The sequence below is a fragment of the Sorex araneus genome, chromosome 4 (assembly GCF_027595985.1).
Source record: "Sorex araneus isolate mSorAra2 chromosome 4, mSorAra2.pri, whole genome shotgun sequence".
Classification (NCBI taxonomy): Eukaryota; Metazoa; Chordata; class Mammalia; order Eulipotyphla; family Soricidae; genus Sorex; species Sorex araneus.
In genome coordinates this window covers 70,839,163-70,857,552 of record NC_073305.1, presented here as the reverse complement: position 1 = coordinate 70,857,552, position 18,390 = coordinate 70,839,163, and the positions used below count along the sequence as shown (strand labels likewise).

The window sequence follows — 18,390 nt, the reverse complement described above, 5'->3', positions numbered from 1 at the left end:
ACTTGTTTTAGCTTACTTAATTTTGGAATCCTCTAGCACCAACAGGAGTAATTATTGAATGAGTAGCCCAGGAGTAACTCCTGAGCATCACAGGTGTGCCCTGCTCCCCTGCAAAAAGAGGAGAGAGAGAGAGGTGGGGAAGGGAGGGAAGGATGGAGAGAAGGAAGGGAAGGGGGAGGAGAGGCAGTGGGAAGAAGGGAAAGAAAAGCCAGTGAGCAGGCAGTGTATTGCTGTCACTCATTTTTAGAGTGGGGTTGTCACAATGAAACCCTGGCTGGCTTGACCTTCCCTGATGGGCTCTCCAGTAGACATTCTCATGTCACGGTGGGTATTGTGAATTCATGACGCGTTCATCTCCTATCATCATTTGGAGAAACCACATGCTCCATCCTCTGTATGTGGTAAACAGACCATCACTTGAGTGTTTTCCTATCTTAGTATTGTGAAAGCAGCATAACTCACAAACTTTTCTATTTTGTAACCAAGGAACATGTTAGCATTTACAGCCAGCACAAACAGAAATAAGCACATTAAATCACTTGTTCCAGTCTTCTTTCTTCTTTTGGAAGGGGCAATGTTTTTTGAGATGGGAAAGTGGAGTAAAAAAATAGGACGTATTTGAAAAGTTAACTAGAACTGCCACTTCATCGGGTCTGAAAACTGTCCTCAAACACCAAGTTCCTCAGTAAGTCTCAGTATAGGAAGCTAAAGGGGGGCTGGAGTGATAATCTAGCAGGTAAGACAAATGTTTTGCATGCGACTGGTCTCAGTTTGATCTCTACCATCCCATATGGCCTCCTGGGCCTTGTCAGGTGATCCCTGAGTATTGCAAAATATGACTCCAAAATTAAATAAATTAATGAAATAAATAACAATCAAAAAAACCCAATAGAGGGTTAGGGGCTAAGCAACCCAGTAGGTGGTCCCTGATACACTAATGGGTTTCAGGCACATGGAGTTTATGCCGGTTAGCCTTCAGGATGAGGCCAGTCAGTTCACAAGGGGTGAACTGACTAAGGGAGATTTGAACCCTATACACAGTGGTGTTCAAAGACTCTTCCTGGCTCTGTGCTCAGGAGTGGCTGATGGCAGTACTCAGGGGACCATATGTGGTGCCCGGGATCAGACCAGGGTTAGCCAAAGATGCTGTATGCAGAGGGGAGTTCTTTTTCCCGATGTGCTATCTCCAACCCCTTCTCTGGCTTTTGGATCTGGGCCTTCTCTATGCAGAAGAACATGTACTTTAGCTCTTTGAGTTTTATCCTAGTCTCCAACTCAGATTTGGCGGGGTGGGGAGTTTGGATTTTGAAGTCTTATCTGGCAGTGTTCAGGTGCTGTTCCCAGTTTGATGCTGGGTGGGCTTGGGGTAGCGGGGAGCACTACTTCAGTACTAGGGCCATGGGATGCCAGGAATCAAGCCTGGACTCCTGCAGCAAAGCATGCACTCCAGCCCTTTGAGGGGTATCCCAGCCTCAGCTTTTAAAGCTCTTAAAATCTTGACTCCTGTGGCTTGCTGTATTAATTTGTCAGCACCACTAGAACAAGTGACAAGTGACCACACACTGGAGGTTGTGAACAGCAGAAGCGTAGATTCTCACGGTTCTGGAAGGCAGAAGTACAAAATCAGGCTGTTGGCAAGGTTGGTTTCCCCTAGAGCCTTGCGGGAGAATCTGTTCCATCCCTCTTTTCTAGATTCCTGAGCAGCTGCCAGAAATCCTTCGAGTTCCTCGGTTTATGACACATTACTCCCAATCTTCTCATTATCGTTAGGTGACCATTTCCATCTTTGTGCCACTGTGTCTGTACGTGGTATTCTTTTGAGGATACCTCTCCCTCTAGCCATCATATTTGGGGCTACCCTGATCCATTCTGACCTTAATTTGGTACCATCTGCAGAGAGCATGTTTCCCACTGAGCTCACACCAACTAGTTCTGGATCAGATCTTTGTGAGGGGTGTAGTTCCAGCCCGCACTTCCGTATTGCCTACTTCATCTTATTGATTGACCTCCACTTGGTTAATCAGTTTATTTATTATTTTGATTTTGGGGCCACAAGCAGCTATACTCAGGGCTTATGTCTGACTCTCTGCTCCCCCTTCCCTTCCTTCTCTCCATCCTTCCCTCCCTTCCCCACCTCTCTCTCTCTCCTCTTTTTGCAGGGGAGCAGGGCACACCTGTGATGCTCAGGAGTTACTCCTGGGCTACTCATTCAATAATTACTCCTGTTGGTGCTAGAGGATTCCAAAATTAAGTAAGCTAAAACAAGTAACACAGCACACACACACACACACACACACACCTTTTTTAGAGTATAATAGAAAAGGAAAAGGAAAAAATCCCTTTTTTTGAGTAGAAACTCTAAACCCACTGAAGGGAAAAGTATAGCGTTAAGCACATTAGCATTTTGAAAGTTAAAAAATAAAAATGATTGGGGCCTAGAGTGGTAGCGCATTTGTGTTGTACATGGTTAACCCGAGTTCAAGTCCCATCCTCCCATATGGGTCTGCTGAGCACTGCCAGGAGTAACCCTGAGCATGGCTGAGTGTGGCCAACTAAACAAAACCAAACCAGTGATGGGATTACAGGGATCACTCAGCAATAAAGTGCCCTTGCAAGCTGGACGCCAGTGAGGCTTTGAGTTTGATTCTTGGTACCACCCTCATGTGAGTTTGAGGGTAATGGAGTCTCTCATGCTCCCATAAAGTATCTGATCTATGGCACACTGGAGTCAAGGGTGTGTGATTCCTGGGCATTTCTAGCACAATAATAGATAAGGGAGAAAAGTGACTATGTAGTTGTGAGTCGGGAGAAACTGAGTTTACAAGTATATAAATAGATGAACAAGGAGACAGTTCTGCTTGAGCCTTTAACTCTGCCTCTAGTATTGTGAGCATCTGGTGTCTTTGTTGCCCCATTTTATCAGTAGGCTGATTCTCATTCCTATCCCTTTTGTTGTGAGGTTTGATGAGTTAATAATTCCTGAAGGGACCAGCATTGAGCCTGCCACAGCCACAGTGTTCAGAGAAGTGTTCATTGTCTCTTCACATGGTGTCCAAGAAGTGGAATCTCTTTTCAGTGCTGGGTCATAATGATTGACTGCTGCTCAGAGGTGTTTCAAGGTTTTATTGCCCTATTTATGGTATCTGTAGTTCACTGTGTCAGAGCTAAGTAATGGACATTTGTTTATCCTCTAAAGCCCAGGAAACTTCAAGCAAATGGCTTAATTGTAGAATTGTTGCACTAGTCTGTTTGAGAACATTTATTGATGCAGTTGTGGGCTGTAATCCTAGAGAAACTTTTGATGGGGACATATTCTGAGATTTTTGTAAACTTTTACTAGTGCCTTCAGTCCATTTTCATGGCAGTAGGAGCCTGCTCGTGTGATAACATAGCTCAGGACCAGATGGCCTCCTCCACACTCAGGCTGCAGACAGGGACCACTGTCATTTGTAGCTCTGTTGGCTGAAACACTGTTAGGTGGTACAAATTGACTACATTTTTATAAGATATATATCTGTTTTGTGATCTTCACCGTTATCTTGGGGCTGGAGAGATAGTACACTATGTCAGGCACTTGCCTCCGTACAGCTGACCCAGGTTTGATCCCCAGCCCCACATAGAGATCTCCGGAATCCCATCAGGAGTTTTCCTTGAGCAAGAGTAAGGAGCTCCTGAGCATCACCAGTTGTGGCCCCAAAACAAAATAAGATTTTCTTATTATATTTTATATGCCCTTTCAAGGGGAGAAGAACTCTTTTCTGCTATAGACTTTTGGGAAGACAGTCCTTTCTCATTGTATCTTTCCCATTCTCAGCATATCACAGGCAGGCTTGTCTTCTCAAGAATTAAGTGGCATTGAAGTCACTGAAGTCATTGAAGATGCCCCTCCTTCCTTCCCTCTCTCCCAGGCAATTAAAAGAGAATTGCCCCTTGGATTTGGAATCCTGGTCTGATTGGAACTCTTCCAATATAAAATCCCTGAAATTTAGAAGCTGTGTTTTAGCTGTGACTTTATTTATTTTAAAGGGAACTGATGATGATGACATAATTGTACTTCTTCCTTACTGAAGAACCCGTCGCAAAATCCTGCCAGAGTGGACTGTGGACTGCCCTGACCCGCACTTTCTTTCTGGTAGCCATAGCTGTAGCTATACTAACTACACCTGTCAAGTGGAAGGATTGAAATTACTAGTTTCTGAGCATCTTTCTAGTACAGATAGTCCTTATTTGAGTTTAGACATGGGGGCAATAGGGCCAGAAAGATGGTACAATGCGTAAAGCATTTGCCTTTTGTTTGCCCATTCAATATTTGACCCCAGCACTGCATATGGTCTTCAAGCACCACCAAAAGTGATTACTAAGCACAGAGCAAGGAGTAAGGCCTGAGAACTGCCAGGTATGGGCCAAGTCCAACCTGAGAGAGAGGGAGGGAGAGGGAGAGAGAGATGAGAGAGAAGTGATGTAATCAAATATAAAATACTCTTTTAGTTCCCCTTATAGCATATCATTTCTCCTTAGTTCTTTCCCATCCTCCCATCCCCCTTAGATTGTTGTTTGGCCTCTGGTTGAATGTTGGTCTTGTGCAGTGTAAATAAATTTTAAAATGAGCAAAAAATCAAAGATTTCATGAGGAAATAATATAGGAGCTGTACTTAAATTAGTTGCGTAAATTTATTTCACTGGCCCTACTTGATACGCCTTAAATAACTCTTATCTTGCAGGGTTTTTTTTTTATCTGTATTAAGTTAATAGCTTCTTGTTCAGAAAGATCAATTGTTAATGACTGAGCTGGAAATGGTTCTCATTATTAAAGAATAATGGCAGACTATTCTCTGTTCATCTGTACATCAACTAGTATTGATTTTTCCTGGCAACATTCTGAGAAAAGTTTTGTTAGCTACTTCTACTTATAGCTAATGCATTAATTACCTATTAGATCAATCCACATTAGTGTGTTCGAGGCAGAATTTTGCGATGGGTTCTTCAGTAAGGAAGAATTACAATTATGTCATCATTAGTTCCCTTTAAGAAAAGAAAGTTGATGCACTCTAATTTTTCCAAATGAATTGTGTATCTGTATGTGTGTCCTATTGTAACTGTGGATCTCCTGGTGATTTAATTAAAAAAAAAAAAAAACAAGGTAGGGCATATGGTTTAGTGGTAGAGCACTGGCCTTGTATGTGTGAGGCCATTTGGTCCCTGACATTATCTGACCTCACTGCTGGCGGGGGATCATCACCAGCACCAGAACCAAATGTGTGAGCACCACAACTACAGGTGTAGTCCCCTGCACTCCGCACTGCATCCTGGTGTCCAACTCCTGACAACAGCAGTTATAGCCACAGCTACCAGAAAGAAAGCGCAAGTTAGGGTAGTCCACAGCCCACTCTGATTCCTTGAACTGTCTCATTGGGGTTGTGTCCTGTATCTCCAGTTTCTGGCTCTGTTGTCAGTGTGTTGTGCTCGGCAAGTTAGCAGGGTTTGGCAGAGGAAAGGCAATCTCGTTGGTTACTACAAGATTCAAAGTATGCCTGCTCTTGCAGGAAGTGGTAAAAGTTGATTGATCGTTGGAGACAAAAGTCTCCTGCATGAACAGGAAGCATGGCTTCTGTTTAGAGCCAGGTCCCTGCAATATGCCAGGGCTTCTCTTGCACTTTGTTTTGGCCCTTTCATAAAGCCAGACCTTTCCCTCCCCCAAATTTGATCAGCAAATGGAAAATAATTGAGGAAATCTTATATTACCCAGAGTAAATGCATATACTTTCAGCTATTACTGTTACTCTTTCCTGGTGGTTATATCTATTGTAATCTGTCAAAAAGTATTCTTTTAAATATCCAAATATGATATTCCACATGTTTAAAGTGGGAGTTGTTTGTTTATTTTTAAGCTTTATGGTAGAATAACATTTCCAGAAACTTATAAAGAAAAACCTGTTTCCCTTGTCATTTTATTAGACTCTGAACACTGCTGTGATCTAATCATTGTGTTCATTAAATGCTGAGTCTCTTTGCTCTGTAATAAATACAGGTAGCTATTCTTCACTTAGATACTGTAAACACAACTAGCAACTCATCTGATGTATTTGTTGAGTATTTCAGAGCATACCTTGTTAACTGATAGTGTCACTTGACAAGACTTATTTTGGTGGGGAAGGGATCCCACAGCAGGCAGTGCTTAGGGCTTTCCCCTGGCTCTGAGCTCAGAGGACCATGTGCAGTGCAGAGATCCAACCAGGCTGGGCTACGTGCAAGGCAAGTACTTCAACCCGTGGGCTATCACTTCAGCCCCTTGACAAGCACCTGTTCTCTTAGGAATGTGACAGTGAGAAACCACTAACGGCTTTAAATGAGGTACTTTCTGAAGTGAAAAGGCCATTGGAGAATTAAATTCCAAAACATACTATAGTGATAGACTTGAAAGAAACTCTAATGGTACCAGTCATTGAAAGAACAAAAAAGCTACCCTTTGATTACCCTTTTGTGCTTTAAATATTTTCTCCAAAAGAATAATTTCCCCTTTTTTTTGTGAATAGTAGTTGCTGAATTAACATGTGTAAAATGATTGAATGGAAAGAAATCCAACTTTTAGTTCTTAGATTGTTGGGTCACATTCTACATCAGTAATATTTTGAAATTTTAAATCACTTTTTTCCTAACATTTTTAGGGGGAAAAGTTCAGAATGCTTCTGTAAACTTAAAAATTCTGAAGCTTGAGAGATAGTTGCAACAGAGGTTAAGGTACTTACCCAGCACACAGCCAACCCTTGTTCCATCTCCCAACACCATGTTTGTTGTTCTAAGCACCGAGTCAGGAGTAAGCTACTACATGTGGTGCCAGGCGTGACACTGTCTGTAGCACTGTCATCCCGTTGTTCATCGATTTACTCGACTGGGCACCAGTAACATCTCCGTTGTGAGACTTGTGACTGTTTTTGGCATATCGAATACGCCACAGGTAGCTTGCCAGGCTCTGCTGTGCGGGCGGGATACTCTCGGTAGCTTGCCAGGCTTTCCGGTCGGGACGGAGGAATTGAACCCAGGTTGGCCTCGTGCAAGGCAAATACCCTACCTGCTGTGCTATCGCTCCAGTCCATGGCACAGACAAAAAAGAAGAAGCAAACAATAAACCTTTAAAGTTTCTATAGAACAAGATGGTTGTTCTATTACTGCATCTTTTTTGTTGCTTTGTTTTTGTGCCATGGCTGGCTGTGCTCAGGACTCACTCCTGGCTCTGTTCTCAGGGAACACTCCCAGGATCCATATGGGGACCGTGCAGGGTGCAGGGGATTGAACCCAGGTTGGCCATATGCAAGGCAGTTGCCCTGCTGTGCTGGCTGTACTCTCTCTCTCTCTCTCTCTCTCTCTCTCTCTCTCTCTCTCTCTCTCTCTCTCTCTCTTCCTCCCATCCACCCTTGGACTTGTTTGCCGCTCCTGAGGCTTTTGGGGCCTGCTTCCACTTGGGGAGAGCCTCCTGTTTGTAGTCCTTTTTATGCGACATATTTGGAAAGGAGAAAGGCTCGGATCCTGCGGGCCCTTAGATGGAAAACACCACCTCTGTTCAGTGGCTCCCCTCCGCCAGCCACTCACTTAGGTCTGCTGGAATGAAGCCTCATTTTCCCAGCATTCAGGGGGGGACTATGTTTGCACAGATCCAGATGCTTTATGAACCCTTTCATCCATTTACTGCAGAACCTCTTAAGTTTTGAGGGAGGTTGTTTTTGGGTTTCTGTGGGTTTTTTTTTTTTTTTTTGAGGGCCCACACCTGACTCTGCTCAGGGCTTATTCTGACTTTTCTCAGGGATCACTCTTGCCTGGGCTTAAGGGACTATATGTGGTACCAGTGATCGAATTTGGGTTGGTTGTGTGCAAGGCAAGCACTCTATCCACTGTGCTATCACTCCGACTTACACTCTGATTTTTTTTTTGTGGGGGTGGCGGTCACACTTGTAGGTGCTCAGTGGTTACTCTGGCTCTATACTCAGGAATTACTCCTGGAGGTGCTTGGGGGACCATAGGGGATACTGGGGATCGAACTGTGTTGGCTGTGTGCAAGAAAAATTCCCTACCTGCTCTACTGTTGCTACAGCCCCAACACTCTGTATTAAACCTGTGCATTAGGGAAAGAAGAGCATTGCTTGCTTCTTTACCATTTTTTCTTTCTCTCCACTCTCCAAAGGAAAATCTGAAGCAACACAGAACTGGAGATTGGACAGTGTTTTAGAGAACTGAAGCATGTTCTTTTTTTAAACTTTTTTTTTTTTTACAAAACAAGGAATCACATCCAATTTAATGAAAAAGTTTATGCAGTATAATGTAACGTTATAAATTTAAGAAAATATCTGAGGTTTTGGTGAAAAGTACTCTATGCTGCTCTCTAATAATTGCTTTTTTACCCTTTTTGAGGGTACTTTCAAAGTTTTGACTAGTTTTCATGCCCAGATTGGTTTAAACATAAAACTGTACGCCGTGAACTTTAGTTCCCACAACACCTTTTTTCAGAAGTTCATATTTTTTTTTTTTAGCTTCTCAAGTTTATGAACAAGTGTTTATAACAAAGTAGATGGTGCCAGGGCCTCACGCATGCAAGGCAAGAGCTGGAGTTAGTGCTGTTCTGCTGAGTCACACCCCTGGCCTGTTAGCCATATATGTGTGGGTTGTCTTTTTAGATTGTTTAACAATCGCTCTGGCTGCTTCTGCATGTACTGACTATTCCTTTGTATGGACATGCCATAACTTAGCTCACTGATCCCATTTTGATGGATGTTTAGGGAGCGACAATTATAAACAATGTAGGGCTGGAGAGATAGTATGCTTGCCTTATACATGGCCAACGCGAGTTCAGTCTCCAGCACACATACAGTCCGCCAAGTATTGCCAGGGGATCCCTGCCTGAGCACTGGAACACCAGTAAGTCCTGGGCACTGCCTCGTATGACCCTCCCCCCCCCAAAAAAAAAAAGCCAGAAAACAAACCAAAAACAACACAGTGTTGTAAATAACCATTATTTTGTGTCATGTAGCATGAGTGTTTAATGTCCAGATGTGGTGGGCCTGGTGAAAGGAATGTGCTTTGTAGTTTTGAAAAGCATTCAGTTCTCTTTCGTTACACAGGATTGTGCCTGCATAATGTTTCAAACAATGTATGCAAACACCTTGTCCCCACAACCTTGCTAGCAGTATTTCCCAGTGTTGGACTTTTGCCAGTCTGTTAAGTGAAAGTATATATTTCCGGTGACTTTAATTTCTAGTTCTGTTATTTGGCTGAAGCTGATCATGTCTTCATATATTTGAGGCATTTGTACTTCCTCTTCTAAGAACTGCCTTGTGTTTTTGCTCCTTATTCTGGTGGTTTGTGTATTCATTTCAAGTACTTCATCTGTGACGTGAGTTGGAAATATTTTCTTATTTTTGCTAATTGTCTTTTGATGGTGCTACTATTCTTTTGTGTTTTTTGTTTTGTTTTGTTTTTCCTATAGAAGTTGAATTTACCGATCTTTTCTAATATAGCTCCTGGATTTTGCATTGTAGTTAGGAAGACTTTCCTCATTGCAGGATTGTTTTTTAAAAAACGAACTGTGTTTCCTCATGGTACTTAACTAGTTCCACTTTGTACATTTGCATCTTTGGTCTGTTTTGGAATTTATTCTGGTATGTCGTGTGAAGAGTGGCTTCATCCTTGTTTGGTTTGGCTGTTGTTTTTTTAGCTGCGTACACTTTTATCCCCAAGCCAACGAATGAATAATCCTAATATTTCTTCTTAATGTTTTCCAAGGTCCAAAAAGTTGGCAGCTCTTGCAGAAGCCTTAAAGGAAGTCTCTCTGACAAAGGCACAGCTGGGATTGGAACTGGAAGAACTGGAAGCCGCAGCACTTCTTGTCCAGGAGGAAGAAAGTGCATCAGAAGCAGTTCATTCTGTCTCTGGGCAGAACACATCTGGCTCGACCTCTGAGACCAGTGACTCCGAGGAAGCAGACAGCACTGCAGCCTCTGAGTCCCAGCACTCAGATTCAGAGTCAGAGGAGCTCACCGGGAGCAAGGCCATGGAGGAGAGCAGCTCCCCATCCCTCTGTGCTGACGGGGCATGTGGAAACCCCGGGCTCGGGCACACCGAGGCCAGTCTGGGAAGGCCACTCCCCTCCTGCGGGCATCCTGGGCGGCCCCGGCCTCTGATAGAGGAGCTGGGAGAACAGCTGGAGACTGTGGTTCAGATCACAGAGTCCAGGGCAGCCGCACCTGGGACCTGCAGCAGTGCACAGGACAGAGTTGACACGGAGACCCCGGAGGACTGACGCAGAGCTGGTTTGGTTATTATTGAGAGTTGTGTCAGGTTTGGCCTCATTTCTGGAGTGAGAATTTTACTTTCATATTGACCTTTTTGGGGAAAGTGTCTACAAAGTTTTTGGGTTTTTTTAAAAAAATTTTTATGAGTGGTATGTCTATACTTGCTGGTTTCTGATTATCAAAGTTTTAGCACATATTTTTCTAAAGTGGAATGAAGAAGAAAATAGTTTTGCAAGACGGTAGTAAAGTAGAACCTGTGGATAGATGGGACAACCCTACTGAGGTATACCTGGCAGACAGGAAACTACGCATATTTGAAGAGTGCACGGTGGGTGGTGAGTGGTGATGTTTGTGTGACTCAGGGAGTGGTGCTCACCCACCTGCCCCATCACCTCCGAGGGTCCTTGTGCCCCATTCCCCTTCCACTCCCCATCCGTGCCCCCTCCACCGAATTCCCAGGTATGCAATCTCTGCTCTCTGCCATTGAATATTAATGTGTATTTTTCAGAATTCAGCATAGAGTCTCACATGATAAACTCTTTTCTATAAGGCTTATTTTACCCAGTAACATATTTCAGGTCCATCAGTATAGCCTGTATCAGAGGCTTTTTTAAATTTCTTTTGCTTTTTGGGTCATACCTGGTGATGCTTAGAGGTTACTCATGGCTCTGCAACTAGGAATTTCTCCTGGTGCTGCTCGGGGAATCATATAGGATGCCAGGAATTGAACCCAGGTCAGCTGTATGCAAGGCAAATGCCCTCCCCTCTGTGCTATCACTCTGGCCGCTCAGAGGCTTTTTTCCCCATCCCTAAGAAGTTGCTTCTTGAGTAGCTCTATCCATTCACCTACTGAAGGCCACCTGGGTTGATTCCAGGTGTTGGGACTCTTACACACCAAGCTCTGATGACCATTGTGTGCAAACCTTGTGTGGACTCAGGCTTGTGTTTCTCTCGGTAAATATCTTGAAACAGAATGACTGAGCCATATGGTTGGTACGTGATAACTGAAGAGACTGCGAAACTATTTTCCAAAATCCTTAGGCCATTTTACATATCCATTGGTCATGATGGGCCTGTTTTTCATTTGGGGGCCACATCTGGAAGTGCCTAGGGAACCCTTTGATACTGGGACTTGAACCTGCCCCCTTCCACACATGGAAAGGATGTGCTCCAGCCCTCTGAGCCCCTTCTCAGCCCAAGTTTTTATTAACACTTGGCATAATTATCTTTTTAAAATGTTTATTGTTGGTAGATTTTGGTTTGGGGGGGCCGTAGTTGACAGTGCTCAGAGGTCACTCCTGGCGTGGTTGGAGGACCGTTTGGGGAGCCGGGGATCAAACCTGGGTTGGCCCTGTGCAAGGCAAGACCCCTGCCTGCTGTTCTGTTGTTCTGGCCCAAATGTTTATCATTTGTATGGTTGTGGGATGATATTTCATTGTGGCTTTAGTTAAGCATTTTTAAAGAATCTCATGCCCCACTGACTGAGCTAGCTGGGCACACTAGCATTTGGTTTGGGCAGGGGAAGTGGGGGGTGGCATACCCTCTGATGCTCAGGAATCACACCTGGCAGTGCTCTGGACCATCTGGGATGCTGGGGATTGAATCCAGATCAGCCACATGTAAGACTAACACCCGTTGTACTACCTCTCCTCCTACACTAGCATTTTTTAAAGCTCATGAGGTGGAAAATCCTTTTATGGGCTTATCTGTGATCCATATATCTATCTCTGCTAACGGAGTAGTGTAGATCATCCAGTTTTAAAAACCTGGTTGGTTTTCTTAGTTTTGAGAGTTCTCTATAAATTCTGGATACAAGTCTTCATGCCAAGTCATCTTTGTTATGCCGTGTAAGCTTTATTTAGATACCAGACAGGAATGTTACTGTAGGAGAAGCCATTTCCAGTACAGTGACAGTGAGGAGTTTTCCTCTGGGATTGATTGCGACAAGCCCGCTCGTGAGTACTTGCATTGTTCTAGTCACTTCAGGCAGCTTCTCTCTAGCCATGCTCCCATGTGCTTCCTGGGAGGTCGGGTTCTCTACAGCGTGCTCCTTGGCATTTTGTCTTACAAATCTTAACTGCCTCAGTTTCCCCAAGTCCTTGCACAGCCTCCTGAGCTCGTGCTTCTGCCTGGCTCTACCCTCGCAGCCTTGACAACTTTCCCACATAATCAGTGAGATGACTGATGTTGGCCCATGTTTGTTGCTATCCGGCGGGTTCACTATCCCTCGATGCTGATGCCCATTGTCTAGGAAAGCATTGTTGTGTGTTACTTGTGGGTTTTTTTGTTTGTTTGTTTTGGGGTCACACCCGGCAATGCACAGGGGTTATTCCTGGCTCTTCACTCAGGAATTACCCCTGGCGGTGCTTAGGGGACCATATGGGATGCTGGGATTAGAACCCAGGTCGGCTGCGTGCAAGGCAAACGACCTTCCCGCTGTGCTATTGCTCCAGCCCCTTGTGTTTTTGTTTTTATGTGCTCTATCAGGTAGAGAGTAAATCTGATTTATGATTGTCTATGATTGGAATCCTCATTTCCATGACTGTTTTAGGTGCGAATTTTCTCAGGAATATGAGCTACCAGGGAGCAGAGTCTTGTGGGTTTTTTTTTTTTTTCTTTTTTGGGTCACACCCGGCGATGCACAGGGGTTACTCCTGGTTCTACACTCAGGAATTACTCCTGGCAGTGCTCAGGGGACCATATGGGATGCTGGGATTCGAACCCGGGTCGGCCGCATGCAAGGCAAACGCCCTACCTGCTGTGCTATCGCTCCAGCCTAGAGTCTTGTGTTTTGTTACCACAGAATCACCAAAAAACTTATTCTTATCAGTGCCTAAATATTTGAATGAACACATTAGATAAATCAGTTTGTTAAAGGTTAGGTGTATTTGTATTTGTATTTCCAATATAAATCACTCAGACATTTGTATTAATTTGGTGTGTTGCTTAGACCTGGTCTCACTCCTGAACTGCCAGGGTCAGCCTGGGGAGGGGGGTAGTTGTGAATAAGTAGGATCAAACTGAGAGTTCTACACACAAGGGGTGCCCTCAACTACCTCAGCCATAGCCCCGGGCCCCAGTTTCTATTAACAGGATAATCTGGGTGACTGTTCCATCTGACATGCATGTTATTCCTTAAACTCTAAAACAGCTTTGTCAGGGTTTTTCTCATGCTCCCAATTCCCTTTGGCCATGGGAAATGCCTTGCTCTGGGGCTGGAGAGATAATATGGCCATTTGGGCATTTCCCTTGCAGTGGCCGATCCGGGTTTAATCCTTAGTACCACATGCCCTCCTTTCCCCGGAACCCCTCCAGGAGTAATCCCTGCACACAGAGCCAGGAGTAAATCCTAAGCATTGCTGGGTATGGCCCACAGAAAGAAAAGAAAAAAGGAAAATACATCTCACACTGGGAAGAGGGCTCTCAAAAGGCTGGAGCACATGCTTTGCTGTGGGGGTCCCATGTTTGATCTTTGAAGTGCATGGTTCCTTGGGCATCACCAGCTGTGCCCCCCCCCCCATCTCAAAAAACACATTTCTCGTCAATACCCAGAGCCAATTTGAAAATGCACTTCTGGGGGCTAGAGCCATAGCATAGCGGGTAGGGGGTTTGCCTTGCATGCAGCCGACCCGGGTTTGATTCCCAGCATCCCATATGGTCCCCCAAACAACGCCAGGGGTAATTCCTGAGTGCAGAGCCAGGAGTATCACCCTGAGCATTGCTGGGTGTGACCCCAAAAAAGAAAAAAACAAAACGCACTTCTGGGAATATACTCCTGGGTTGCAAAAACATACAGCAGGAATGACATCTGCACTTGAATATTTATTATAGCACTGTTCACAATAGCCAGAATCTGGAAACAACTCAAGTGCCTGAGGACAGAGGACCGGTTAAAGAAACTATGGTACATCTATGCAATGGAATACTATACAGCTGTTAGGAAAAATGAAGTCATGAAATTTGCTTGTGAATGGATCAGCATGGAGAGTATCATGCTGAGTGAAGTGAGTCAGAAGGAGAGGGACAGACACAGAATGACGGCACTCATTTGTGGGATATGAAAAAACATAGCATGAGACTAACACCCGAGGACAGTAGAAACAAGGACTAGGAGGATTGGTCCACGGTTGAAAGCCTACCTCAAGGGCTAGGGGAGAAGACACTTGGGATAGAGAAGGGACCATTATGACAATGATGATTGGAAGGGAGATGTGTGCTGAAAGTGGATAAAGGACCAAATTTGATGGCCTTTCAGTATCTGTTTTGCAAACCATAATGCCCAAAAATAGAGAGAGAGAAACAAGATAAGTGCCTGCCATAGGAGCAGACTTGGGGGTGAGTGGAGGAGGGGGTGTCAGGTTGGATACTGGGGACATTGGTGGTGGGAAAGGTACACTGGTGGAGGGATGGACTGAAATCCAATCATGAAAGTTTTGTTGTGTTTTTTTGTTTTGTTTTGTTTTGTTTCTGCTTTTTTTTTTAAAAAAACTTTAAAAAATTTTATTGAATCACTGTGAGATAGTTACAAGCTTTCATGTTTGGGTTACAATCTCACAATAATCAAACACCCATCCCTCCACCAGTGCACATTCCCCATAACCAGTATCCCGGGTATACCCCTCCCTTCCTACCCTGCCCCTGACTCCATGACAGAAAATATTCCCCATACTGCCTCTCTACTTGTGGGCATTATGACTTGCAACACAGACACTGAGAGGTCATCATGCTTAGTCCATTATCTACTTTCGGCATGCACCTTCCATCCCAACAGATTCCTCCAGCCATCATTTTCTTAGTGATCCCTTCTCTATTCTATCTGTCTTCTCGCCTCCACTCACGAAGCAGGCTTCCAGCGATGGGGCAATCCTCCTGGCCCTTGTATCTACTGTTCTTGGGTGTCAGCCTCCTGTGACGTTATTCTATACTCCACAAATAAGTGAAATGCTTCTATGTCTGTCCCTCTATTTCTAAATCATTTCACTTAGCATGATACTGTCCATGTCTATCCATTTATAAGCAAATTTCATGACTTCATCTCTCCTAGCAGCTACATAGTATTCTATTGTGTAAATATACCAAAATTTCTACAGGATTGGAAAAAATATTTACCCAATACCAATATGATAAGGTATTAGTATCAAGTATATACAAGGCACTTGTTTCTGCTTTTTGAGTCACACCCACCAATGGCTCTGCACTCAGGAATTACTCCTGGCAGTGCTTGGGGACCATATGGGATGCATGCAAGGCAAACGCCCTACCTGCTGTACTATTGCTCGGGCCCCCATGAAAGCTTTGTAACTGTATTTCATGGTGATTCATTTTTAAAATAATAAAAAGTTTATTTAAAAAAAAAAAGCTTATCTGTCAGTCTCACCCTGATTTCTGTTAACATCAGTTGAGCATATCTAAAGCAGTGTTTGTTCATCAACATTTTCACACTTGCAGGCCAGCACCTGTCCAGTGGTTGGAGAACGGATTATAGCCATGGAAATTCCTTGTCCCGTCAACTTCTCCTTCCTCAGGAATCCCGGCAAATCTACTTTGGTGGGATTTGCCTTAGTGGAAAAAAACCTGCTACTACCTTTTCAAAGAATGGGCAAACAGGGCCCTTTGCAGGCAAAGCAGATGGCTTCCTTCTGCAAGGGGGGTTTCTCCCTGCTCGCTGACCACAAGGGCTGACACTTTCTTACAGCCAGTAAGCAGCTCTGTTTAAGATCTGTCAGCAGGGCCATCCAGCTGCTGAGTCACCTCTCCGGTCTCAGCAGCCTGAAGCCCCAGGGTTTGTTTCTGCTGAAGTGGCCCCCAGCTGAGTGTTCTCCAACCAAGCCTGTCCTTCACTGTTGGCGCCTGCTGGTCATTTAAACTGGCTACCCAGGTTTGTGATGACCGGAAGTGGTGGGTGGCCTTGGAAAGCAGTTCAGAGTTGCTCTGCAGGTGTTTGTTCAGAGGGTTGGGGACCTGTGCAGGCTGGACATGCTCAGGCAGCTCCTCACTCCGGCCCAATCAAGGCCATCGAGTCATTGTTCTTCCCCAGAGTGGCCTCTCTGGGCTCCAGTGGTAGGCAAGGTGCGGATCACGAATCAGCTCAAACCGGGTAGATGTTTCACAGCTTGAGAGGGGCCAGGGCATCAGCTGACTGTGGAGGGAGGCAGCGCCGAACAGAGCGACCGACCTCTGGAGACCCCACAGGGGCCCCAGCCCAGGTTGGGGTTCCCGTGGGGGCCCAGACACTGTTTGGGCCTCAGCCCAGGGTGCCCACAGGTGAGGCTGGAGCTCAGTGGTGAGAGTTGGAGGAGCCTTGAGCCCACAGCCACACTCTATCTGGGCCAGGGATATAGTCCAGAGGCTATGGAACTGCAGTTGGGACTCATTCAAAATCCCAGCACCTCATTTGGTGCCCAAGAATTGCCAGGTGTGACAAATGAGCATAGAGCATAGAGACATATAGGAACAAAACTTCACTTAAAAAAAATACTTATCAGGGGCTGGAGCAATAGCACAGTAGGTAGGCTGTTTACCTTGGACGCGGCCGACCTGGGTTCGATTCCCACCATCCCATATGGTCCCCCCAAATAAAAAAATTTTCAATCGTGTGTGACCCAGACACATCCGAAGGTGCTTTTTTGATAAATAATAATAATAAGTAATAATAAATAATAATAATAAATTTATTGTTTTGGTTTTGGGGCCACACGTGGTGGTGCTCACACCGTACGTGGTGCTGGAGGTTGAACCCCAGTTGGCTGTGTGAAAAGCAAGATCCTTCCCCACTGTCCTACCTGTCCCTGTACAGCCTTTTTCTTTGGCAAGCAGGCAAGTGGCCAGGCCCCTCTGAGGATGCCGTGTAACCAACAGTCTCCCAGGAGTCCTGGGTAGGTGGCAGGGAAGAAGGACATTGTGGGGGAAAGACACAGTGCTGACCTCTCTGTAGCTGGGGCTGGGGAAGAACTTTGGGTCAGGGTTGGGAGATGACCGGAACTCTGACCTCGGCCTTCATCTCAAACACGGGACTGGAATGACTAACCTCAAAGATTATGTTCCAGACGGGATGACCGGACCTCTGACCTCGGCCTTCATCCCAAACACGGGACTGGAGTGACTAACCTCACAAGATTATGTTCCAGACTCTAAACTAGAGAATACTAAGCCAGCCGACGGCTTCTTGTCCGCTTCCTAGAACTGAGCCGGGCTCGACTCGACTACCTGACCATGGATCACTGGGGGCGCTGGCACTGTGAAAATGATTCTGCTCCGTAGATCACTTCAGAGGCATGGGGTGGTAAATGTCTACACAGTTCAGCAGATGAGAAAGAAATATTAATTATATCAATGAATCACAGTGCCGCTTCCTCTTCTGCCTTTGCATTATTGCCGACCTAATTTTCTGTGCTCTGTCTCTCCTCTCCCATTATCCTTGAAGAATAATGTGGGGCCTTGCTATGGGCATGATCGGTTTGCCATGCCAGTAACTACGCCACTATCATCTTTCACTAGTACAGGATTAATTTACAAACACGACAAGGCTGCGCCCTACCACATTCCAAATTGGTTGAACAGCTGGGGGGCAGTTATCACACCTGCTGGTGACAAATCCACACTGGTTATAGGGATCAAATTCTAGTACTGAGAACTGGGAGGTAGAGACAGAGTCATGTTTTCCAGGCCTCAGACTTTATAACGTCATTTTTTGATCAGAGGTGGTGAGTTCCTGGTTTCTATTTTGTTATAAAGAGATGGTTACCTTAATGTCTTATAACTAGAAAATGATCCATTAGTGCCAAAACAGACACTTGTTAAAGAAATAGGAATGGGGGCTGGAGTGATAGCATAGCGGGTAGGGCGTTTGCCTTGCACGCGGCCGACCCGGGTTCAAATCCCAGCATCCCATATGGTCCCCTGAGCACCGCAGGAGTAATTCCTGAGTGCAGAGCCAGGAGTAACCCCTGTGCATCGCCAGGTGTGACCCAAAAACCCAAAAAAAAAAAAAAAGAAATAGGAATGAGTTAAAGACATACAGAAACAAAACTTCATTTAAAAAAATACATATTGGGGGCTGGAGTGAATAGTACAGCAGGTAGGGGGTTTGCCTTGCACGCAGTTGACCCGG

General features: G+C 45.0%; 1 protein-coding gene across 1 annotated transcript in view; it reads left to right on the top strand.

Annotated features, from left to right (window-relative positions):
* Positions 1–17,995, top strand: part of SHQ1 (SHQ1, H/ACA ribonucleoprotein assembly factor) — a 130,428-nt gene extending 112,433 nt beyond the window's left edge. The window contains exon 11 of the mRNA XM_004612854.2: positions 9,772–17,995. Coding sequence (XP_004612911.2) covers positions 9,772–10,288 — 517 coding nt within the window. The 3' untranslated portion in view covers positions 10,289–17,995. The remainder of the gene's footprint in view (positions 1–9,771) is intronic.
* Positions 17,996–18,390: the final 395 nt, after the last annotated feature.